The sequence below is a fragment of the Arvicanthis niloticus genome, chromosome 1 (genome assembly GCF_011762505.2).
Source record: "Arvicanthis niloticus isolate mArvNil1 chromosome 1, mArvNil1.pat.X, whole genome shotgun sequence".
Lineage (NCBI taxonomy): Eukaryota > Metazoa > Chordata > Mammalia > Rodentia > Muridae > Arvicanthis > Arvicanthis niloticus.
Genome location: NC_047658.1, coordinates 94,969,843 through 94,994,379, shown reverse-complemented (window position 1 = coordinate 94,994,379; position 24,537 = coordinate 94,969,843). Strand labels below are relative to the sequence as shown.

The 24,537-nt window shown below is 48.9% G+C and overlaps 2 protein-coding genes across 9 annotated transcripts; one reads left to right on the top strand and one right to left on the bottom strand.

The window, feature by feature from the left end:
* Positions 1-83: 83 nt before the first annotated feature.
* Positions 84-9,940, bottom strand: Znf646 (zinc finger protein 646). 3 transcript variants are annotated; one of them, XM_076911136.1, is made up of 3 exons: positions 9,785-9,940; positions 2,205-7,555; positions 84-634 (listed from the first exon to the last, which is right to left on the bottom strand). In XM_076911136.1, exons 2-3 carry the CDS (start codon positions 7,471-7,473, stop codon positions 534-536), a joined length of 5,370 nt encoding a protein of 1,789 aa, XP_076767251.1. In that variant the 5' UTR covers positions 7,474-7,555; positions 9,785-9,940; the 3' UTR covers positions 84-533. The 3 variants fall into 3 exon arrangements, with proteins under 3 accessions (XP_076767251.1, XP_034354810.1, XP_076767258.1); XM_034498919.2 differs by having other exon boundaries at positions 8,930-9,936; XM_076911143.1 differs by having other exon boundaries at positions 9,019-9,936.
* Positions 9,941-9,975: 35 nt separating this feature from the next.
* On the top strand, positions 9,976-19,607 carry Znf668 (zinc finger protein 668). 6 transcript variants are annotated; one of them, XM_034498937.2, is made up of 4 exons: positions 9,976-10,105; positions 14,920-15,087; positions 16,704-17,372; positions 17,755-19,607. In XM_034498937.2, the coding sequence occupies exons 3-4, from the start codon at positions 16,726-16,728 to the stop codon at positions 18,965-18,967; spliced, it is 1,860 nt and encodes a 619-aa protein (XP_034354828.1). In that variant the 5' UTR covers positions 9,976-10,105; positions 14,920-15,087; positions 16,704-16,725; the 3' UTR covers positions 18,968-19,607. The 6 variants fall into 6 exon arrangements, with proteins under 6 accessions (XP_034354828.1, XP_076767293.1, XP_034354821.1 ...); XM_076911178.1 differs by lacking the exon at positions 14,920-15,087 and having other exon boundaries at positions 9,981-10,105; positions 16,704-16,944; positions 17,194-17,372; XM_076911173.1 differs by lacking the exon at positions 9,976-10,105 and adding an exon at positions 10,266-10,743.
* The last annotated feature ends 4,930 nt before the right edge of the window (positions 19,608-24,537 follow it).

Genomic DNA, 24,537 nt, shown 5'->3' with positions numbered 1-24,537 from the left:
GCCCCCAGCTCTGCTTTCCAACAGAGATGTCTCAGTATTCCCTATCCAGTCTTTCAGATACAACCACACCAGTAGCTGTTGTGAAAAAAAAAAAAAGTTGTTTTTTTCCTTGGGGGTGTAGGGGGGTGGGGAGCAATTTTCCTTTTTTAAAACTTAAATTGTTACAAAATAGATTTTAGAAAATAAGTTACAAACTATAGTAAAAGGCTCCCCTGCCACAGGCAGCTTTCCCACCTGTGGTACTCTCTGAATCTGCCTCTCCCTGGGTTAGATCTGGCTATCCCAGCATTTTGGCAGAGCCTGGCCCTGGAAGAACATGGTGACAAAGGGTTGGGAAGGAGAGCCTTCATCCTTCATGGGCACAGACATGAAGACTACCTCATGCTCTTTATGAGAAAAAAGCCAGACCAGGGTCCTCATCGTGGGAAGAGGCGATGGGGACGCCCAAGCAACTCCTGAGCAAAATGTGGAGAGCAAGCCTCTCCTTGCCTGCACCCCTAGCTTCAGTGAACTGTTCTTTGGAGACCTGAAGTTCAGAGAGAGATATTGAGGTCCGCAGGCCACTGGGGTGAGGAGTCCTGAAGCGAGGCTGTAGAGGAGTCCCCTCTGCTTGTTGCTGGTGCCACTGACGCTCCTAGGGAGAGAAGGATAGGACACTGAGGGAGACCTAAATCACCTCTCCAGCCCTGCAAGCCATTCCCCGACATGCCCTGAGAGCGCAAAGAAGTGTAAGAGGCTGGAATAAATAGCTAAGTATTCAAGTATTTGCCTTCTGTGTGTGAGGCCCCAGGTACCATGCCCAGCATCTTCCCCTCAGCAAACAAACCAAGCCCATGAATACTAGAACTCCCAATTACCTTTGCAGCCTTGGCTAACAGGGCTCTCACTCATTGTACTTGAGGTTACAAGAAAGCCATTTCTTCAGTCCTCAGAAACCATCACCACTATTCTGTCCTTCTTAGTCAAGCTCTGGGCAAGGGCATACCATTTCAGGGACACCACCCTTGGTGGCTATAGATGAAATGGATTCCTTTCTAGATGTGGAATATGAGCTTACAGCTTGCTGAGGACATAGACTACCCCATGCCTCCACAGCCTTACCCTTCAGTGGGCTGGGTGGAGACCAGTTTACCTGGAGATTCCCTGTGATAGAGGATGAGAGATAGGGACTAATGACTGTTGCTGCTCAACCGGGCCTGGCTTCAAAGAAACAATTATATGAGTCAGTTCTTCAGTTAAAGGGGTGTGTTGGGGGAAGGTGCTGGCACAGAGGGTAGTTTGGTTGGCTCCTATAAGATCTGCAGCAGAGGAAGGATAAGATTAACTAAAAGAATGAACACAAAGATGTAATGTAGCACTCACAGGAAGGACCACAGGCCTCACTTTCAAGAAAAAAGGCAGAGACAAATTATAGGAAGAGACAGAAGTTCTGAGTACTGGCCAAGGACCCAGCAAACTGGTTAAGTCAGCAGTAAAGCCATAGACTAGCCAGTTAGAAGTCACCAACTGAGCAGGAAAGCCCACGTCTACCTTAGACCTGCAGACCTCTAACTATCTGTATGACAACCCAGGTGTCTACAATCCTTTCTCCTTTCTTTTTCTTTTTTTTCCCAAGTTTATTTATTTAATGTATATATGAGTACACTGTATGGTATCTTCGGACACACCAGAAGAGGGCATCAGATCCTATCACAGTTGGTTGTAAGCCACCATGTGGTTGCTGGGAATTGAACTCAGGACCTCTGGAAGAGCAGTCAGTGCTCTTAACTACTGAGCCATCTCTCCCATCCACCTTTCTCCTTTCTTACTCCCTGGCTTCTTGCCCACTCTAGAAAAGACCAGAACCTAGACAAAGCCTATGGTTTTATCCTTTTCCTCTGGAAATCATTACTGACTAAATCAGGATTCTCAGATGACACTGAAAGAAAAAAAGCCACTCCTCTTTGGCTGTGTAAGAGTTCACATCACTGCCCAACCTACCCCAGTGTCCATCTTCCTGACTCAGGCAGGATTCAAACCTCAATGGCTCAAAGGCAACCAACCTTTTCAAACTAGATGGTCTGCGCATGTCCAAGCTTCCTGCCACTCACATGATTCTCTTCTGCTTGCTTCCCTCACCTACTCTGGGTCATGCTTTCTCTCCTCTGTGCCCACTTCTTTCTGGAACCTTTCAATCCTCTGCCCAATCAACTCACCCCACATACCTGAGCTAGACACTGTCCACTCTTCCTGGTGCTGCTGCTGGTGTCGCAGGAAGCTGATTCGGTGGCGGAAGTGGCGAGGACAATGAGAACAGGTGAATGGTCCCTCCTGGGGTGCATGGACCCGTCCATGGCCCTGAAGGCGGGCAGCAGTTCGGAAAGCCTTGCCACAGATGTTGCACCTGTAGCGCTTGGGGTCCGTGTGGGTCCTGCTGTGGTTCTTGAGAGACAGCAGGTTGGGCAGAAGTTTGGGACACAGGGAACAGGGGTAGAGTCCAATGGTGTGGGCCTTCTGGTGATTGAGTAGGCTACCAGCATGGCGATAGGAACGCCCACACTGAGCACAGCAAAAGGGACGTTCCTTGTCTTCGGCTGCTGTGAAATTTATTCCTTGTCCTTCATTAGCTGGCTCCCCGTTCTCTTCTGGGTTTCTAGGAAGTCCTGACGGGGCCTCCTGAGCTTTCCCTGGCCCAGGAAGATCTACCTCTATTATCCCAGCTTGTGGATCTCTGGTCTCCTCTGTCTGACTTGACACCTGACTATGCTCAACAGCATGAGTCTTTATGTGTGTGGCCAGTTCATTGTGGGACTCAAACACTTTGCTACAGTTACTACAAGCAAAGCTCTGGGCAGCAATGTGGTTGTGGATCTTAGTGGTCACAGGATTCAAGAACTCTTTGGAGCAGAACAAACAACTGTGACAGTCTTTCCTGCTAATGCTGGGGTCCAAGGGGCCATCAGGTTGGCAGTAGGTCTTGCCACACTGGCTGCAGCAGTGGCTCTCTGGTTGGAGTTGAGAGCTGCTGTCTGCACCATTCCAGCTTTCTGTACATCTCAGAGTAGGACCATTGGACTGGCTCTCAGAGAGATGACAAGGATTCCCAGAGACAGTGTCTTCCAACTTGCCTTCTGGCTTGGTTAACTGATCCTGAAGAACCCAGGAACCATTGTGATTCATTTGTGCCCTGTCTCCTTGATATCCATCCACCATCCCTACCTCCTGTGTGGATTCTGTGACTTCTGAACATGCTGGCCTACTGGGACTCTGACTGTGCTCCCCAGGCCTTTCGGTTTCATGTTCCAGCTGCAGTACTGACTCAATGCCATCTGACCTGCTCTCTAGTCCCCAGTCACCATCAAGGTTCTCCTTACTGCCTTCTGTACCATGTTGGCTTCCCTGGCTACTGGCCAACTCTAGTTTGGCCTCCTCATGCTCCCGGAGGTGCCGCTCTAGAGATCCCTTGCCAGGAAAGGCACAGCCACAAAGGGTACAATGTATAGCTGCTGCCCTCTGAGGCCATCCTGACTGTCGCCTCCGTTGACTATCAGAATGCAGCTTCTGATGGTCTTTCAGGGCTGTGCAGTCAGAAAAGGTCTTAAAACAGAAAGGGCAGCTGTAACGACCCGTCTCATGGTTGCATTGGTGGTTTAGGAGGCTACCAGCATGGCGGTAAGTCCGGCCACAATCCCCACACCTGAAAGGACGATCCTCACGAATCAGTTTCTGGGTGCCCCTGCCCCTGCGTCGCTCAGTATGCACCCGCTGATGGTTGGCCAGCTGCTTCCGCAGGCGAAAGGCTTTCCCACAGTCACTGCAGCAAAAATGTCGAGGGTCTGCGTGGATGCGCCGGTGGTTCTTGAGCGACATGAGGTTGGAGAAGCCCTTGGAGCAGGCCTGGCAGCCAAAGTGGCCAGTCTGGTGGCTCTGCCGGTGATTGATAAGGCTGCCAGCATGCTTGTAGGTGCGGCCACACACTTCACAGCTAAAGGGCCGCTCAGAGGTAACCTCTGTCTGACAGCCTGTCTCTAACCCCTGTTCCAGTTCCTCCTCCTTTACAGTGGTCTCCTCCCACACTTCTTCTTTGATACCTGCCAGCTCCTCCAAGGGCTCCACTTTAAGTTCTTCCTGGAGCTGCCCTATGACAGCCTGCTCCTGCCCTGCCCCTGCAGCATTCTGGGGTTCACTGTGGCCTCCTGCCTCTGAGATGGGCCCCATTTGGGGTTCTGAGCCCTTGCAGCGAGGGTGGTTCCGCAGATGATTCCGGTAGGCAGCCAGGTTGGGGTAGCAGCGGGAACAGACAGGACAGATGAAATCACCTGTCTGGTGGATCTTTCGGTGGTTCACTAGGCTTCCTCCATGGCGATAGGTCTTGCCACACTGGTTACATTGAAAAGGGCGAGGGTGGGACTCCAGAAAGCTTTCACCAGCCTCCATGCAAAGGCTGTCTGCAACTGTGTCATCTACTCCCTCTTCAGACTTTATATCTCCACCTTCTTCTGGGACAGAGGTCACTGTGCCCTCAAAGCCATGATCTGCAACCATTTCTATTGCATCATCTGATCCTTCCAAATGGCTAGGAACATTCTCAGTCCTATTGCTGGAACTTTGACTTTGGTGGTGACGCTCCAGGCTCCCTAGGTCATCATAGGTCTGACCACAGCAGCCACAAATATGCCCATAACCTGCTCCATCTAGAGCTTCCACCTCACGTTGCAGCTGATTCAGCAGCTCTGCTTCTGAGAGTTGCAGGGGAGGACTATGGGTAGAGGCTGTTTCTGCTGTGCCTTCCTCTTCTTCTTCTGAACCCTCAGTTATGCCAGAAGCACCATGAGCCTGGCGCAGGTGATGCCTGTAGCCAGTCCTCCCAGGAAAGATCATACCGCACAGGCAGCAGAGGAAGGGCTGTGCTGAGGCTACCTCCCCTGGCCTATGGTTCTGGAAGTGACTGCGAAGGGCAGGCAGAGAATCAAATTCCTTTGGACAGAGAGAGCATTGATAGATGCCTGGAGGGTGGCAGGACCTATGACTCGACAGGTCAGCAGCATGGGGAAAAGAATCCCCACAGTCAGAACATGTGTGAGTGGCTTCAGCCTTCCAGACAGTGTCAGTGTCAGCAGGGTGGGAAGAGGAGTCAGACTGGCAAATGCCGCTCTTCTGGTCACTGTTCACCCCAGGGAGGCTACCACAGAAGCCAGTTTCACTGCTCTCCTCATCACCTGGAATGTCTAAGCTGTCAAGGAAACAGGTCTCTTTCTTTTCTAGTCCTTCCTCAGTGCCTGTGCCGTCTTTATCACCCAGAAAGCAGGCTTCCTCTCTTTTAAGCACACATTTGTTGCCTTTAGATCCAGCCTGCAAACAGTCCCCATCCCTTTCCAGGTTGTCTTCAGTCTCACAAGGGTCTCGGGAAGAATCCGGGCCCTCATCGTTTTCTACCTTCAGGGTCCAGGTACTCACAGGTGGGAGTTTGGCTTCTTCTTCACCTGTATTACTATCTTGTTTCTGCTGCCTTCTATTCCACTGCCGACTATGACGTCGTAAATGGCTTTTCATAGCCGCCATGGTATGGAAATGCTTGGCACAGGCCCCACAACTGAAGTCTCCTGTTTGGTGGGTCTGCCTGTGGTTGATAAGGCTGCCTGAGTGTCGATAGCTCTTGCCACAGTCCTGGCAAGCAAATGTTCTAGTTGGTGACAACGTGCTGTCTGTCTTGCTTTTTTCTCCTTCCCTGTGGGTCATGCTATGGTGTTCAAGACTTCTGAGATCTTCAAACATCATCCCACAAATGCTACACACCTGTGACACTGTCCTATCTGCTGTTGGGGGGTTACTGGTGGCCTCTTCTTCACGTTTGCATACATGTTCCTCATCTGTGTGGAATGCTGCTTCTATTCCCACTGGATCGGGTTGTTCTTTCTTGACAGGGCTAGGTGAACCTTCAGTCCCTGGATCTGTACTTCGCCGTGTAGCCTTGCAATGTACCCGCACGTGGTTCCGCAGAGCCATAAGGTTGGGGTATTTTCGAGGACAGAGTGAACACTGGTACTCTCCTGTCCGGTGGCTGTGGCGGTGGTTCACCAGGCTCCCCCTGTGGCGGTAAGCCCGACCACACTCATTACACTTATAGGGACGATGGTCCAGGCTGGCAGTGGGTACTTCTTCCTCTTTTGGAGTATTCTCAGCTGACATAGGAGCAGCTGAGGACACTGATGACTGACCATCTTCCCCAGCTACTTGCCGGGGTCTATGATGAGCACGAATATGGTTTTTCAGAGCAGCTGCATTGAATAGCTGCTTGGAACAAATGGAACAGGGGTAGATACCTGTTTGGTGACTCTTTCGATGGTTGATGAGACTACCCGCATGACGGTAAGTACGGCCACAGTCCCCACAACAGAAAGGTCGATACTCCTCTGAGTTACCATCTTCTAGCTGCCCAGAAGAGCTGAGCTCCCCAGAACCATTCAACATCCCTGTTCTAGATAGCTGACCCCAGCTCCTCTCATCTGCATGTCCATTTGTGGTAGGCATCTCTTTGTCTTCCCATGGTTGTTCCTGCTTTATCCCTTCATGGGACTGCTGATGCTCCAGCAGATCCCGAGGGAGCCGAAAGGCACGGGGGCAGTGAGGACAGTGGTAAGGCCGATACTGGGCATGGAGTCTTGAGTGGTTCTTCAGGGCCATGAGATTAGAGAACTCCTTGAAACAGATGGCACAAGGGTAGATACCCAGTGTGTGGCTCTGGCGGTGGTTCGTGAGGCTCCCAGCATGCTTATAGGTTTTTCCACACTGATCGCACTTGTATCTTCGCTCCACCTCAGCAGGAAGAGGCTCAGTGGACTCCTGTGCCTCTGTGAAGTTCACTACTGATTCAGCCAAATACTGTTCCAAATTGCTAAGGAGGTTGCTCGCTGGAGTGGGGAGTGGTGGTGCTCCATCAGAATTGGTGGTGGGTACCCAGTCCTCTGTACTTCCTTTAGAATCTGGCTGAATTTCTAAGCCTTCTCTTTGTTTGGTAGGTGGTTCTTCCCAAGTCCCTGAAGCTGCCCTGGGATCAGTCCCAGATTCCCATTCATGTGTCTCTTGTACATGCTTTGTCTGATTTTCCCAGCCTTCCCCAGAACCAAGCCTCTGATCCCAGGAGTCAGTGGACATGGTCTCTCTCTGAAGGTGTGGAATGGTTTCCTTGGCATGTGGGGGTCTGTGTCTTTGGTGGCTTTCAGGAGCATGAGTCCTCATATGGCTCTGGAGGGCCAAGGGATTAGAAAAATCCTTGCCACAGGTGGTACAGGGGAAAAGACCAGTCTCGTGGTTCCGCTGGTGGTTGGCTAAGCTCCCTGGCTGACTGCAATAGGGGTGAGGGATGCCATCAGCTTCCTCCTTGTCCTGGTTAGCAGCTGAATGGAGCAGTTCCCGATGCCGTGACAGTTCTGGGAGGTTAGGAAAGTGGCGCTGACAGTCAGAGCAACTGAATGAGAGGGGCATGTCCTCCATGGGGCAAAGTGGTAGAAAACCCTGGAGGTTCAGGAGGGACAGACAGGTGGCAGCAGCATTCTCTCTGCAGAAGGGCCAAGGCCTAGAAAGAGGGAGCAGTAGTCAAAAGGAAGGACTGAGTCAGTTTTGTTTCTTAGATATACGAGCATGTCAAAAAGAGGTTCCCCAACCATTCATGCCAAGGAACCTGCTATTAGGTCTGGACGTACCTTCAGAAAGCTTCACCATGCACTAACTTCTAGAAAAGTTTCCCTAGCCTTAAGTCATCTCTAGAGCCAGAGAGAAATAAGGAAAACTAAAATCTAGGGTCTAGACTCTAGACAGACCTGATTTTGTTTTTTAGATGATATATAATTGATCTTATTCTTCTTCAGGCTCTGCACTCTATCATTCTGGAACAACATAACAAAAATCCATGAGGTTTTTTAAAACAACAAACCAGAACTATTTCTGGCTTTGTTGCTGTTTTGTTTCTGAGATATGGTCTCGGCTCACTGTGAAGCTCAAGCTGCTCTGGAATTCCCTGAGAAACCCAACCTGGCTGCAAACTCATGGATTTTCCTACCTCAGACTCTTGAGAGTTGAGACTGAAGGTGCGAGCCACGATAGTTGGCCAGGCCTTACAATAACAGAAGTGTAACCCTTCTTTCTTCAACCTTCAGCTAAACCCAGTGGTCTGAGAACACTGACAGAGAGCAGCTGCTTTCTTCAGTGGCCACCTAAGCTTCTTAGAAGGTAGTGTCCCTTTTAGGGACGAACCTCGCCTCAGGCTTCTCAGCATCACACTGTTTTCCTAACTGTTAGGCATCTGTTTTACTTCCTTTAAATACATTTAATCCCATCCCATTTAAGGTTGAAATTTAACTTTATCCTCTGCCTTTCCTAACCCCTGCCTACCTTACCTCGCTGTCTCCAACACTGTTTTCTCTTCTACTTCCTCTCTAAATTATGAGAGCAACTCACACTGGACAGTACCATGTGCCAAGCACGGCTGTTATACAAGTGTATTAGGGGGTGGGGGTGGCAATTCTGATAGAGTCTCACTATGTAGCCTTAGCTTCCCAAGTGCTGGGATTAGAGTCATGTGACACCACGATAAACATCTAAGTATATTTATGCCACTAAATCCAACAATGTTACCTCGTTTTTTTTTTTTTGTTTGTTTTTTTGTTTTTTTGTTTTTTTTTTACATAAACTCACTTCAGGAGGCAACTTTCATTCCAAAACCCTCGCCTGCCCAGTAGCGGTTGCTCATTTCTGCCTCATCATCTTGCCTTTCTCCTAGGCTGACTATAGTCTCCTGGGACCCTAATACAACTATTTCTAATCTCACAAGCCGAGCCTAATTCTCACTTCTCAAAACTCCTTCACTGGAGTCCCTTTTTCCTAACCAGCCACCATCATATTTCTCTAGAGTCACTAGTCTTTTCTGCCAATTTCTTCTCTAGATCCCTACCTCGCACCAGGAGTGCCTTCTGGTTCCCGCCGCCGGCGCGTCCGTTGGAGGTCGTGAACGGGAGCGCGCCTGCGCACTGGGACCCTTACCCTAACTGCAGCCGCGAGCCCTAAGTGGTTGCTGGTGCGAGGGTTCTCGAGTTCATACACACGCACACTCAGCCAGGGTTCCCGGGAGTGATAGATGAGGGAAAGAAGCGGGAGAAAGAAGGAGGTAGAGGGAACGGGGCACAGCTGGTATGAGCCAAGAGTCTAGCCCAGTTCCGCGGACACTTCCTATTGTTACCAGGAACCAGGAAGTGTCCTAGGTGCTAATGCTTCCCCCCGAAACTTCCGCCTAGGAACACTTCCTGTCCCTCCTCCGAGCAGTGTTTCCACACGGACACGCTTCCGGCGCTAGGTTCCGGGTGGGCCCAACTCTTGTTTGTTTTTTGTTTTGAGATTGGGTCTAACTATGCCGCCCAGGCTGGCCTCGAGGCCTGGGCAATCCTCCTGCCTCAACCTGCAGAATGTTGGAGCTCACAGGCGGCGTGAGCTACCACGCTCGGCTGTGGGCGCAACTCTAGCTCCGCCCACGCAGGTCAGCGCAGCGTTCTGGTGAATTTAAGCCACACTTCCGTCCAAAGCTGCTAAACTCGTTCAAGTGCTTATTCAGTCAGCACAGTAATAGTAAATATTCTGCAGCCCTGGCTACAGTACTTTGGTGACACTTTTCACGAGGTTCCATAAAAGACTCTTCCCAAGACATGCGTGGAGGGATCCTCACTAAGTTCACTCCTCGCTGGTAGAGAAAATGTGGAATTATAAACGGATTCAGGCACCACAAAGCCTGAGTGCCCTCTCCGTATCTTCCCACCTCCTAGCTCTTGCAGACACTTCCGGCGACTAGGCGGGTGTACACCGTCAATCGGCCTGGCGCCCCATCCCCTTAGCACCCAGAAACCCTTCGCGAGATACTTCTCTGCTTCAGTAGGCTCGGGGCTGCTTCCGTAAGTTTTTCCTTCCTCCTGAGCAAGGAAGGCGGTCTTCCACTTCCGCTGTCTGGTCACCGGCCCCGCCTCTACCCTCCCCCCTCCCCCCCACTGGGTCCTAGCGCCAGCCTCTCTCCGAGTATCCCGAGCTCTGTCGGCGCTAGGCACCACCGCCGAAGCTGAGGAGCCTGCGAAAATCGAACCAGGTAGGACAGGTCTGCGTGAAGTCTCAAGGGGCTCAGGCAGCGGGCACCGATGCGGTTTGAGATGCCCCCAGTTTCCGGTCTGCTGCCGATCGGACGAAGTTGACCAGGCGCGAGCATCACGGGCGGGGCGAGCCGTGAGCGGCCTCGGGCGGGCTGCCGGCCCAGCAGGTCCTAGAACCCGCCCGGTGCCCGGCGGTCAGCGCTGTGGAAGCCTAGGCTCAGCGGACGCGACTGCCGGCCTTGCTCCGCGCGAACCCGGGGGTCCTAGAGTCCGCCATATTACGGGCTTTTGTTTGAGCGGCGAGGGCCTCCCAGCCAAGTCCTTCGCGGCTGCGCGCCCCCCTCCCAGTCCGAGGTTCTGTCTGCCCCTCCCGCGGTCCTAAAGAACGCCATTTTGCAGGCCTTTGTCCTGCTCTGGATCCTCCGTCCATTCATTTCTTCATTCCTTCCTTCTTCACTCATTCTGTCCTGTTCCGCTCGCCGAAGCCACGTTATCCTAGGGTTTAGTCCCAAATGAGTCAGCATACAGTCCCGCTCTGCGGGGGCTGCCTGTCTGGCGAGGACACCCGCACAAACACGGTTGCAGAGAGCGAGGAGCGCTGGGTTTCTGCAGGTCTTGTCCCTCCTCAGAGAGTCTGGTAGGCCCTACTGCCCTGCAAACTCCCATATGCTTCAGGGACCCTATTCCACTGAATAAATTGAGGCCCCGAGCGCGATGCACCTCATTTTTTACTGCTTGTTAACTATTCTTATGGGGAATGGAGTGTTGGAAGCATGCAAGGATCTTCCCGTGGGAGAAGGAAAACGAGGGCTGGCTCCCGGGCAAAGGGAATTGCATATGGAGGTGGTAAAGTTTGTGAATTGTTGATGGAGCTTAGGTTGCTGACCAGAGGGGACACTGCCACAAAAACTGAGGGTGGAAAAATGGGATCATGTTGTGAGCTGACTGGTTGTTAGCCTAGGATATCATTAAACATTCACCACAACACAGTTCCATCAATTGACCAAAAGGCTCAAGGTTTGTGGGGCTTATATGTTGACTTATTTGAGGCTCATATGTAGATGCCTCTTTTATTTTATTATTTTAACCACACCTGATCTGTTCCGCCCGCCCCCCCACCCCCAGCTTTGGAGGCACTGAGTCTTGTTAACTTGTGAGAAAGTAAAATGTCATTCCCCTCATTGGGTTTCATCACAACAGCAAAGTGGAGTCCTAGTGTCGTACTTGAACCCTGCAACCTTGTAAAGCTGGGGCATCTCAGTTAATACACAGTTGGTGACTGACTCTCACAGACGCCTACTGTGGAAGAGGCAGAGGCTATAGACCCGGGTGTGAATTCCACCAGAAGTTTGCGTTTGGTCACCAAACAGTTTTGGAATAATAAGTGCATAGAACAAAGTTCCTGGACCCTAGTGCTGGAGGTGAGAAATTAAGAACCAAATAATAAGATATGTTAGTGCCAGTAAAGCAATAGTCAAGGGGACGGATGGCAGAAGTTTCCATATCTGATTACTTGGCTTCAAATACCAGTTCGGTCTGTGGTAATTGCCTGACTTTTCTGTTATCTCTTAAGGACATGCTTAGTATTTTATTTGATCCTGTGTGTTCTTGTAGCACATGTGGAGGTCAAAGAACAATCTATTGGCATTGGTTCTGTCTTTTCACCATGTGAGTCCTGAAGATACAACTCAGGTTGTCAGGCTTGACAGAAAACACCTTTACCCCCTGGGGCAGCTTGCTATCCCCAAGAACACTAACCTAACCCTACAATGTGAAGCCCTGCCCTTATGTCTTTATTTAACCTTAACTACTTCTGAAAAGACCTCATTTCCAAACACAGTCATGGGGGAGGTTAGAGCTTCAACATAAGAATCTTAGAAGAAGACAGATATTCAGCTATAACAGACTTCTAAGGCATCAGGAGATGAACTTGAGAAGTCAGTTCAGTGTGCATGAAATACAAATGATATCTGGTCCATAGCAGTAAGCCTGAATGTAGGATTTGATCCAGATAGCACTGTAAAAAAGTTTTTTGAAGTTAAAATGTAGTTAGGATAAACATATTATTACCTAAAAGGAGTCTATGAGGTGTTGTGGTGCACATGGCAAAATGCTAGCACTCAGGAGACAGGCAGATCTCTGCAAGTCCCAGGCCAGCTAAGGTTATATAGTGAAACTTTGTCTCAAAGCTAACACTCTGGAGCAGTGCCACAAAGAAAGGACTAGAGCCGAAGCACAGGAGTCACACCTGTAATCCCAACACTGAAGAGTCGAAGGTAGGAAGAGCCAGGGCCAGCCAGAGCCACATAGGAAGATCCTGCACCCCCCACCCCCCAAAAAGGTAGACAGAAAACCTTTATTATTATGTATGTGTCTGAGCGCTATGCGTGCGTGTGTGTATGTGCACCAAGTGTATGCCTGATGTCTGTAGCTGGAGTTGTGGTGTTTGTGAGCCACCATGTGGGCAATAGGAATCAAATCTGTATCCTCTGGAACAAGAGCAGTCGCTCTGAACTGCTGTGCCATCTCTCTAGCACCCAGGAAAGCCTTCTTAGAGGGAGCGAGATGGCCAAGCTTGATGACCTGAGTTTACCTCCTAGAGCCATGTAGTAACAGGAGAGAATTGACTCCTGCAAGCTGTCCTCTGCCCTCTACACCCCCTAGAGCGTGTGCATACACATACACAAAGAGAGGAAATACAGTTTTTAAAGAAAAAAAGAAAGACAGCCTTAATAGAGGAAGTGTGGGGGCAAGACCCACAGTAACCAAGGAGGTAGTTTGGAGACATACGGAGACCCTCAGGAGACTCTGAGGGGTAGCAGTTCTGACAATAGAACTGTTAGTATGAATGACCTGAAGTTGGAAGGAACTGAAGTCTAGAATGAAGACAGGAGGCGGGGGGTGGGGTGGGGGATGGGGGTAGGGGGTGAAGCCTAGTGATGGACGTGAGGAACTGGACAGAGCTAAGCAGGAGGGAGATAGGTTAGAGATTTACCGTTCATAGAAAAGTCCTGGTCTTTGTCCTGGGAAGAGTCCTGATTTTGCTGGAGAATTTTAAGCGAACAAAAAGTGATCTTAAGAGTCCAACCCCCGGGTTTGAAGATTTGAGTTTTGACTCTGGGCATCCTAATTAGCTGTGTACACTTTTGCCTTGTGAGGATTTTTAAATAGAGTTGTAGTAAGAACACATTTTAAAATAGAGTTGTAGTAAAAATGTTTCCTCCTAGAAGTACTTGAAGACCAGGGAGATGAGTGTGTGTTCCTCCCCTCCTCTCTCTTTCTTTGTTTCTTTCTCTGGTGTACTGAGAGTAGAGCCCAGTGCCTCACACTGTCAGCAAGTACTCTCTCCTTTTATATCCTGGCTCACATATCTGGTTCTTAAGTGTTGGTTGGAATGGTCAGAGTTTGTTTAAAGTACCAATTTCAGGGTTGCAAAGATGATTTGGCTGGTTAAAACTTGCCATACAAACCTGACAACCTGGGTTCAAACCCCAAACCCAGGCAAAAAGCTAGATTTGGTGGCACCCATCTGTAATTCTGCACTGCTAAAGGAAGATGGAGTGCAGAGATAGGAGAATGAATAGGAACTTGTCAACAAGGTAGTCTAGAGTACATTGCATGCAGCAGAAACAGTAAGGGAGGCCCCGCCCACCTCAACAAGCTGAAAAACAAGACAGACTCCCAGTTGTCCTCTGCATACCTACACACACACAAACATGCTTGGTGTCACACCTATAGTCCTAGCACTGAGGAGGCTAAGGCAGGTGGACCTCTGAGTTTGAGGACAGCCAGAGCTACAGAGAAACCCTGTCTTGAAAAACTAAAAAAAAAAAAAAGAAGAAGAAGAAGAAGAAGAAGAAGAAGAAGAAGAAGGGACTGTGGTTGGGAGTTATCTGATCCACTAGAGCCTGGCCACTGTGAGCTGTCTAACATGGGTATAGGGAACTGAATTCATAGCCTCTAGACCAGTGCTGCTCAACTTCCTAATGCTGTGGCCCTTTAATGCAGTTCTTCATGTTGAAGTAAAAATACAAATTGCAATGTTCTAAATCAACTTCATTAGATGATGTTTCTTTTTGTTTGCTTTTTAAAAAAGGATCTTTTTAAAAATTTTTCATTTGTGTTCGGACTCTTCTATAGATGCCCAAGGAGTCAGAAGAGAGTATCAGATCTCTATATGCTGAAGGTGGTTGTGAGCCACTCAGTGTGGGTGCTGGGAACTGGACTAGGTCCTGTGGAAGAGAAGCAAGGCTCTTAACTACAGAGCCATCTCTGTAACCACTTGTTTTTGTTATTTAAGTTAGGACCTTGCTATGTCATCCAGGCTGGCTTTGAACCAATGATCATGCTGTCTAAGACTGACAAGTATTTATTGAGGGTGTGCTTCCTAGAGTACACTGTAGCTTGTCTTCAGACACTCCAGAAGAGGACATCAGATCCCATTATAGATGGTTGTGAGCCACCATGTGGTTGCTGGGAATTGAACTCTTCACTCTGGAGCCATCTCTCCAGTCTGGTCCGAGACTTCTGAGCAAGGGCTTAAAAACTTTAAACATGAGAGTCAAGTCTCAGCCATGTTAAGTTTCTAGCTGTATGACTTGACAAGTCTCTTTACTCTCAGAACTCAACTAACTCATTCTCATCTATAAAATGGGGTCAGGGCTTCCTATTTCAGGCTGTATGAGAATTATGCAAGGTGCCATACCCAGCTGATGAGCTCTGATAAGACTCTGTAGTTGACAGAAGCAGTCTGATTCCATTTGGTCCTCACGAAGTGCCATGTGTTAGAACTATTGTTATCTCAACTTTGCAGGTGAGAAAACTGAGGTTCTAAGATACACAGTGAGTTGATCAAAAAGTCACATCAGCTGGGAAGCGGTGGAGGCCAGATCTGAAGCCGGATGGTTTGCCTTCAGAATAGATATGGTTGCACAGAACTCTGCTTCTTGGAACCTTGCTTTCTTGTGGTGTTGATGTAAGGGTATGTAAAAACCTTAGGATGCTGTGGAATTTGGCAAGTACTTAGTGGATGTGAGCTGTTCTTTTAGGGATGAAGCAAGCAAAGCCTCATCCATGCTGGTAAAGAACTTTGTTGCTGGGCTACACTTCCTAGCCTGGCTTCTGTTTTGTTTTTTTCTTTTGGGGAAATTTAGGAGGCTAGAGATGTGACTCAGTGGTAGAGCACTTACCTGGCCTGTCGCAGGCCCTGGGTTCAGATTTTACTTCCCCTGCCCCAAGTGCTTCCTGGTATGGTGCTGACTCTGTGGAGCCTTTCAGGGGCTCCATTGGTCAACCAGGTAAACTACTTCTATAGTACCTTTTCTCGAATAGGCCCCAGTGCCCCCCACCATCCTCTTAGATGGGCTCCATCTTCTTTCTCCACCCCAGCTCCTGTGATAAACAGATGAGGACGCAGGTCTATAAACAGATCCTAGTAAATGATGTACAAGTCTGAACACAGAACTTTGGCCTGCCACCCTCAGGCACACCTGGCTCTCCTCGCCCACTCTCCCCTGCCCCAGCACCACATCTAAGCTTCTCTTAAGAGGATCTCCCCTAATCCCCTTCCCTTCATCCCTCTGGAGGATGAGCGGGTGTTAAGACTGATACGATGTTAATCCTATTTCCCCAACTATGATCCTAGGAGCAGCTGTGTGGATGTTGTCTGGGCTCTTGGCCAGAAAGTAGGGACTCAGCAAGAGCTAGTATCCCAGGAGGCCTCGCCAGCTCAGACACATCAGTTGTGACTGAGGAAGAGGCTCAGACTGTCAGCAGTAGGTCAGGCTGCCTTGAGAGTGAGTGAGCTACTACCAGAGTTTTAGAGCCAGGACTGAAAGGGATTCCAGTGCGGAGGGTGGACCAAAATTCCTCTCTAGGGTGGTGTGCCTTATAGCTGTGTGTGGTCAGAGTTCTCTGAGCAGCTGCTCCTCCAGGAACTGACCAACATATATTGGAGACCCATTACCTCCAAACAGCCAACCACCCTGTCTAAACATTGGCTCCTCCTTTCTCTCGGTCTAGGTCTGTCTTTCCTGAACATTTGGAGATCTTAAGGCCGTGGGTGGAACTAAGAAAGGAAGATTGTGAGAGTAAGGGAACCTAGGTGTTCTAGGAATGTCAAGGGTTCAGGAGAGGATAGAGCTGGCCCTTTTGTGATACTGGCCCTCACTTGCTGAATTCTATCCCCAGTGAGCAGATTACAGGGAGACTTGGACGCAGACTCAAAGCCAGGGACCATTAGCAGGAAGGATGTAGAGGCCTGTGGTTTGGGCGAAGAGCCTCAGATGGAAAGTATGGGTGTGATCCAGTTACCTTTGGGGCTGGCCAGATGCTCAGTGGTTAAGAGTACTGGCTGCTCTTGCAAACCATGCAGCTTTGATTCCTAGCACCCACATGGTAGCTCACAGCCATCTTAACTCCAGTTCCAGGGGATTGAACAGCCTTCTTGGGCACTAGGCATGGGCACAGGCCAGTAAACATTCATACATGTAAAATGAAAGTATTTTTCTTAAGGATAGGGTCACCTCTGAGATCTTAAGAGGGCTTTGGTGAGAAATACAGAGGGATGGTTTTGGCCTAATTTTGCTTCCTTTGCAGAGAAGGCCTACTCACCAAGGACATGGAAGTGGAGTCTACAGAACCTAGGTCCCCAGGCCCCTGCTACAAGCGCTCTGGCCGCCGTTATAAGTGCCTGTTTTGTACAAAGACATTTCCAAGTGCTCCCAGGGCGGCCCGCCACGCTGCTACTCATGCGCCTACAGACTGCACAGAGGAGGTGGATGCGGTCCAGCCAAAGGTGGATACAGAGCCCAAGGCCGAGGAAACCAGTGGAGACAAGGTATCTGGTTCAGTAGCCAAGCCCCGGCCCTATGCTTGCCCACTGTGCCCCAAGGCCTACAAGACAGCTCCTGAGCTACGCAGCCATGGGCGCAGCCACACTGGTGAGAAGCCCTTCCCGTGCCCAGAGTGTGGCCGCCGCTTCATGCAGCCAGTGTGCCTGCGTGTGCACCTGGCCTCCCATGCTGGTGAGCTGCCCTTCCGGTGTACACACTGCCCCAAGGCTTATGGTACACTCTCTAAACTAAAGATCCACCAGCGTGGACACACAGGTGAGCGGCCCTATGCCTGTACCGACTGCGGCAAGAGCTTTGCTGATCCTTCAGTGTTCCGCAAGCATCGGCGCACACATGCAGGCCTGCGACCCTACAGCTGCGAGCGCTGCGGCAAGGCCTACGCAGAGCTCAAGGACTTACGCAACCACGAAAGGTGCGATCTCTAGATGCAGCTGGGAGACAAACGTGGGAACTAGCGTCTCAATAGACCTATGCCAGTGGGAAGAGATGCGGCTGGACTTTTGTCTAAAGCTGGGAGCGCCTGGTTGAGCAGCGGTCAGGCAGAGCGAAGTGGCTAGAGATGGAACCCGAGAGTGGGCGGGGCTTTGTTGGCCTATGTTCCAGGACAGCTGGAAAGTAGGCAGTAGTTAGAGTCAGTCATCCACAGGGTATTAGGGGAGGGACATATGTGGGTAGATCATGGGTTTCTTACTCTATGGTACTCTGTAGCTCTTAGGGAATTAGCGCCCAGACAGGCTTTAGGGTTGAACGAGTGAGTTTGTTGCGATCTAACCAGGTCCTCCATTACTCCACAGGTCCCACACGGGGGAGCGCCCCTTCCTCTGCTCAGAGTGTGGCAAAAGCTTCTCTCGATCCTCTTCCCTCACATGCCACCAGCGTATCCATGCAGCCCAGAAACCCTATCGTTGCCCGGCTTGTGGTAAGGGCTTCACACAGCTCAGCTCCTACCAAAGCCATGAGCGCACGCATTCAGGTGAGAAGCCGTTCCTGTGCCCTCGGTGTGGCCGCATGTTTTCTGATCCGTCGAGCTTCCGCCGGCACCAGCGGGCACACGAGGGCGTAAAACCTTACCGCTGCGAGAAATGTGGCAAGGACTTCCGGCAGCCAGCCGACCTGGCCATGCATCGGCGAGTACATACCGGTGACCGACCGTTCAAGTGCCTGCAGTGTGACAAGACTTTTGTGGCTTCCTGGGACCTCAAGCGGCATGCATTGGTGCACTCAGGACAGCGGCCATTCCGCTGTGAGGAGTGTGGGCGGGCATTTGCTGAGCGAGCTAGCCTCACTAAACACAGCCGCATGCACTCTGGCGAGCGTCCTTTCCACTGTAATGCCTGCGGGAAATCCTTTGTGGTGTTATCCAGCCTCCGGAAGCATGAGCGTACCCATAGAAGCAACGAGACTACAGGAGCTGCCCCCCAGCAGGAGTTGGTGCTGGGACTAGCACTGCCTGTAGGCGTGGTAGGTGAGGGTTCAGCTGCCCCTGTGGCAGGTGCAGGCATAGGGGACACTCCAGCAGGGCTGCTAGGGTTACCGCCTGAGTCTGGGGGTGTGGTGGCCACACAGTGGCAAGTGGTGGGCATGACTGTGGAGCATGTGGAGTGCCAGGAGGCTGGCGTTGGGGAAGCTCCTGGTACCCTGGGAGATGCAGGAGAGGTGGGAGGGGAGGAAACTGATGAAAAGCCCCCACAGTTTGTGTGTCGTGAGTGCAAAGAAACTTTCTCCACACTGACATTGCTACGCAGGCATGAGCGCTCACACCCAGAGCTCCGGCCCTTTCCCTGCACTCAGTGTGGGAAGAGCTTCTCAGACAGGGCTGGGCTTCGTAAGCATAGCCGCACCCACAGCTCTGTACGCCCCTACTCCTGTTCCCAGTGTCCTAAAGCTTTCTTGAGTGCCAGTGATCTGCGCAAACATGAACGCACCCACCCCGTGCCCATCGGGACCCCCATCCCCCTGGAGCCTCTTGTGGCTTTGCTAGGAATGCCAGAAGAAGGGTCAGCTTGAAGCTTATAGACCTCTCTACTACACTCCCCATCCCAGCCTCTGGGCAACTAGCTCAACTCTCGGTCCACTACGAGATGTGGACAGTGGAGGCTGAAAGCACTTGTCAGGGAGACTCATTAAAGCACTGGCTTTGACACCAAGCTGTCTCCTGTATTCTGGTTCAGTTTAACTGCAGTGGAAATCTGGGATTAACATACATTAGAAGGGTCTTGGTGACAGCCTCTCACGGCCCAGCCTGATCCAGAACTCACTTTGTAGCCCAGGCTCACCTTGAACTCAACCAATCCTCCTATCTCAGCCTCCCAGTACTAGGATTACAAGGACTCACCACACACCTGGCCCCTAGAAGGTCTTGAAATGCATTGATTGCCAAAGTATATTTTGGGCTGTCTTGACAAAGAATTTTCATGGCCAAGTTGGTACAAGAATGTATCTGTACCTCTGAGAATAACTGGTGACTAAAAGGTGTGTTAAAAGTATTAGTCCTGCTGTGAGCAAACCTATGTGGCTCTGTTTAGCCTGTATTCAGGACCCTGACACCTTTACTGTCCCTTCACTGATAGTAAGCTGGGGCTGAAAAGATGGCTTCACTGTCTAAGGCTAAGACTCACAATAAAAAAGGTTTGGTTCCCAGCACCCATACTTGTCTCTCTCTACTTTTTTAAAAACATTGCCCCCCCCCCCAAGATGTGAGGCAGCTTAAAAACAAACAAACAAACAAATAAAAAAAAAACCCTGTCTTTCCTTCCTGTTTATCACAGTAACAAATTAGGAAGCATATTTGGAGGAAGACATTTTTCTTCACATTAAAACCCATGAACTACAAAGAATTAACCTTACTAGAAAAGTCCTTACTGGGTTTGATGGTTTGTGCCTTTAATCTCATATTCCAGAGGCAAATGCAGTTGGATCTCGGAGTTTGAGGCCAGCCTGATCTACAGAATGAGTTCCAGATAGCCAGGGCTACACATAGAAACCTTATCTCAAAAAGAAAAGAAAAAAGAATGAAAAGCAAAGCTGAAACTACATGAAGAAATCACATATACAGCCTAAGCAGTGGGCATATACTGTGTGTCTCAATGGACAGAGTTGTTCCTAAAAGATGTTGATAGTCTGCAGCACTCAGGAGGCAGAGGCAAGGGGTCTCTGAGTTCAAGGCCAGCTGGGTCAATATCAGGAGTTCCTGTGTAGCCTGGGCCACATGAGACCCACAGAAGTTAACAGCTGAATTTGTGTTGTGGTGGGGCACTGAACTACCATCTGTGAGGTTCTGGGTTCTGTGTACAGAATTAGGAGGGAAAGCTGACTTTCTGAGTTCAATCTTTAAATTCATTGCCTTTGCATTAAATCACAGTGTAGCCCAGGCTGACCTCAAACTGGTACATCTGCTGTAGTTTCCCAAGCACATGCCAGCATACCTGACTGTCTCTTGCATTTGTTGGGAAAACAACCAGTGTTTTCCTCTCCTGTGTGTTTGCTACTATTTCTTTGTATTTCATGTCATCTGGCTGTCAGTGCAGTGAAACCAAACTTGGGGTGAGAGCAGATTATTTTTGCCATTTTTCCAGACTTCTGAGGTTTGTATCAGCCCTGGAGCTGGTCACTGCACCCACTATGTAACCGGCCTGTGCACCTCACGATGATCTTCCAATGTTCTCGAGTTTATTATTATGTCCAATGTCATCATCACAACTAGAAAATGGAAGTTGACTTGGCACGTGGCTCATCCCAGCCTGATGTTTGCCTGTGTATGGCATTATGAATGGTCTTGAAAACATCCGTGAGAACTTTAATGAGCACCATTTTGGTGTATAGAAAGAGCCCAACTTTTTAACCCAATCTGAAAATCCAAAGCTAATATGGAACATCTATCTTTCTCTTTGTTTGGTTTAGTTGTTGGTGTTGGTGTTGGTGTTGAAGTTTGGGTCTCAAATGTATTAAGTATTTCCTCTACCACTGAGCTCTTCGCCAGCCCATGATACTTTAAAAAAAAAAAAAAAAGGTGATGTGTTTGACATGCTAAAAACCAAAGCACTAGAATAGAACATACATGATTGGAACAAAAATTAAAGTCAGCCAGTAGAGTGAGAGAGGTATCCATGCATGTTATCTGCGAACTCACTATGAGGGGATCCAGAAACATCCATGCCTAGATCTGTGAACTCACTGTGATTTATTTTCAAGTTTTGTAGTGGTGAACCAGGAGCCACATGTATGCTGGGCAAACACTTTAGCATGAGCTATATCTCCAGCCCTTTTCTTTTCTTTTCTTTTCTTTTCTTTTCTTTTATTTTATTTTGAAACAGTGACTCATAAAAGTGACTAGACTGGCCTCAAGCTCCCTCTCCAGGCCAGATAGACTTGGAATTTTTTTTTTTTTTTTTTTTTTTTTTTTTTTTTTTTAGCTTTTTAAGATGGTATCTCTGTATAGCTCTGGCTGTCCTGGAACTCAATCTGTAGACCTGGCTGGCCTTGAACTCAGAGGTCTGCCTGCCTGGGTCAAAGGTGTACGCTAGCCAATACCTGGCAGACTTGGAAGTCTAGTGTCAGCCTGCTGGGGCAAGTATATACCACCAAGCCCAACATATTTTATTTATCATTTGTTCCTTATCAAGTTTTTGTTGTGGTTTTTTTTTTTTTTTGTTTTTTTTTTGTTGTTGTTGTTGGGTTTTGTTTGTTTGTTTTTATTTTTTGAGACAGTTTTGCTATGTAGCCCAGAGTGGCCTTTGAAATCTTACAGTGTTGTCATTCAGCATCTGAAGTGCTAGGCTTGCTACCAATTTTTGTGAATATTTTATAGTGGGGTTTTTTCGGGGGAGGTTTTGTTTTTGTTTTTGTTTTCGAGACAGGGTTTCTCTGTGTAGCCCTGGCTGTCCTGGAACTCACTCTGTAGAACAGGCTGGCCTCAAACTCAGAAATCTGCCTGCCTCTGCCTCCCAAGTGCTGGGATTAAAGGCGTGGGCCACCACCGCCCGGCTTGTGAACATTTTAAATGACAGCTGTGATTGTTCACCTTACTGGGGAAAGCTGGACTGATACATAGTTTTCCTTAAAAAATGTCTAGATGAGGCTGTGAGATCTTCATCGTCACGTGGCCTGCCAGAAAGCATGTTAGTCAGATGTGACACCACATACCCATAACCCCAAAACTGGGAAGATGGAAGCAGGAGATTGAGAGTTAGAGGCTAGCCTTGGCTACATGGCAGATTTGAAGGAGTCTAAAGTGAAATGAGAGACTGTCTCAGTAAACAGAACAGTAAAGAGGGGCAGGGGGGCAGCTGTCATCAGTATGTTCTTCTTTAGGGCCGAGTCGCATAGCCTCAAATTCCTCAAATTTTCATGGGATACTTTTTTTTTTTTTTTTTTTTTTTTTTGGTTTTTTTTGAGACAGGGTTTCTCTGTGTAGCCCTGGCTATCCTGGAACTGTCTGTAGACCAGGCTGGCCTTGAACTCAAATCTGCCTGCCTCTGCCTCCCAAGTGCTGAGATTAGGAATACTTATTTTTTTAAAAAATTATGTTTATACATATTTTGTTTGTGGGTACATGTGTGCCACGGTGCATGTATGGAGGTCAAAGAACAACCTGGGAGAGTCAGTTTCTGCTGCCATTTGGGACCACGGATAGAACTCAGGTTGTCAGCAAGCACCTTTGTCTGCTGAGCTACCCTGCCCACCTAGAACGGCTGCTGAAGATTCTGGTCTTACACTGAAGCCGTTAGGGTCCCCTTGTGCAGCTGTAGCTAAAGCAAAGCTAGACGGCCACAGTAAGCCAGGACGCACTCCTAAGCTCTTTATTTCTTGTATTTCTTTTCCTCTCTTTCTCAGAGTCTTCCTATAGAGTCCTTTTTCTTTCTTTTCTTTTTTTTAAAGGACAGTGTCTCCCTAACTTAGCCCAGACTGACCTTGAACTCCTCCTGCCTCAGCCTCCTGCATGCTGAGATTATAATCATGTACCACCACCACCACACTGGGATTCTGAGTTCTTATTGAAAGACTTGAGGGGGCTGGTGAGATGGCTCAGCGGTTCAGGGCACTGATTTCTCTTCCAGAGGTCCTGAGTTCAAATCCCAGCAACCACATGGTGGCTCACAACCATCTGTAATGAGATGTCTGAAGACAGCTACTGTGTACTTACATATAATAAATAAATAAAAACTAAAAAAAAAAAAAAAAAAAAAAAGACTTGAGGACCACCAAGTTGTCAATGTCGGTAAGTAACCAGGGAGCAGCTCATCTCCAGGCCCATATACTAGTCACGGGACATCACAGCAGGGAGCCATGGTTCAGGGATGGCAAACCAGGTATTCATCACCAGGAAAAATAGCAGACATCTCAGTGGCAGCGTTAACAGTCATGTCCAGGTTCTCACAAATGAGTGTTTAGAGGAAGTCTTTTGGGTTGGTGAGATGGCTCAACCAGTAAAATGTATTTGCCACCAAGCTCAACAACCCAAGTTTGATGGCCAAGACCTTCGTGATGGGAGGAGAGAACTGATTCTTTTTTTTTTTTTTTTTTTTTTTTTTTTTTTTTTTTTTTTTGAGACAGGGTTTCTCTGTGTAGCCCTGGCTGTCCTGGAACTCACTCTGTAGACCAGGCTGGCCTCGAACTCAGAAAGCCACCTGCCTCTGCCTCCCAAGTGCTGGGATTAAAGGTGTGTGCTACCACTGCCCAGCTGAGAACTGATTCTTAAAGTTGTCCTCTGACCTCCAACAAGTGATGTGGCACACACACACACACACACACACACACACACACCCTAAGTGTCTAAAATGGAGGAGGGTCTTTAGAGTTGAGAGTATATGTAGTTCAGTGCTACAGCATTCGATTAGCTCTTAATGAGGACCTAGGTATCATAAAAGACTAGAAGTTACATGAGGTGGGGCATGGGGGCATGGGTCTGTAATGCCAGCACTTGGGAGGCAGAAGCAGGTTGGACAGTCAGGTGGCTCTTGCCGCCGAGGCTGATTGAGTTTGGTCACTGACATCTATATGGTGGAAGGGGACAACTGACTACAGAAAGTCATCCTCTTGGTCTTCCATGGACTTTGGCCCAGATGCGCGCGCGCACACACACACACACACACACACACACACATGAATACACACAAGACAGTCATCCAGTTTATAATTTATTTATGCACTTGCTGTTTTTAATTTTTAATTATGTGTTTACATATGGGTCATGTGCATGTCAGAGCAGGGTTCACAGAAGGAGCCAGATCCCCTGGAACTGGAATTAGAAGCAATCCTGAGCCACCTGATGTGGCAGCAAATGTTCTTAGGAGCTGAACCATTTCTCCTGTCGCCATGGATATATTTTTTGAGCTATGTATGCGTTTATAGCTAGAAACCCTCGGACATAAGACACTTGGCCCATGTTGAGTTAATTTCTGTGTATGGTTTCAGGCAGGAGGTTCAGCTTAGTTTCTTTGCCTATGGATTTTCTACTATTCCAGATGCATCTGTTGAAAGGACCACTCTTTGTCCGTTTCATTGTCTTGGTCTTCTTAAGAAAAATAAACTAACTGTAAATATGAGAGGTTCTGTTTGGTTTCTAGCTGAGGACAAAC

Coding starts and splice junctions, on each gene's coding strand:
- Znf668 (XM_034498937.2), top strand. CDS start 16,726: ATGGAAGTGGAGTCTACAGAACCTAGGTCCCCAGGCCCCTGCTACAAG. Junction 17,373..17,754: donor GACTTACGCAACCACGAAAG/GTGCGATCTCTA, acceptor ATTACTCCACAG/GTCCCACACGGGGGAGCGCC.
- Znf646 (XM_076911136.1), bottom strand. CDS start 7,473: ATGGAGGACATGCCCCTCTCATTCAGTTGCTCTGACTGTCAGCGCCAC. Junction 635..2,204: donor GTGGACAGTGTCTAGCTCAG/GTATGTGGGGTG, acceptor TTCTCTCCCTAG/GAGCGTCAGTGGCACCAGCA.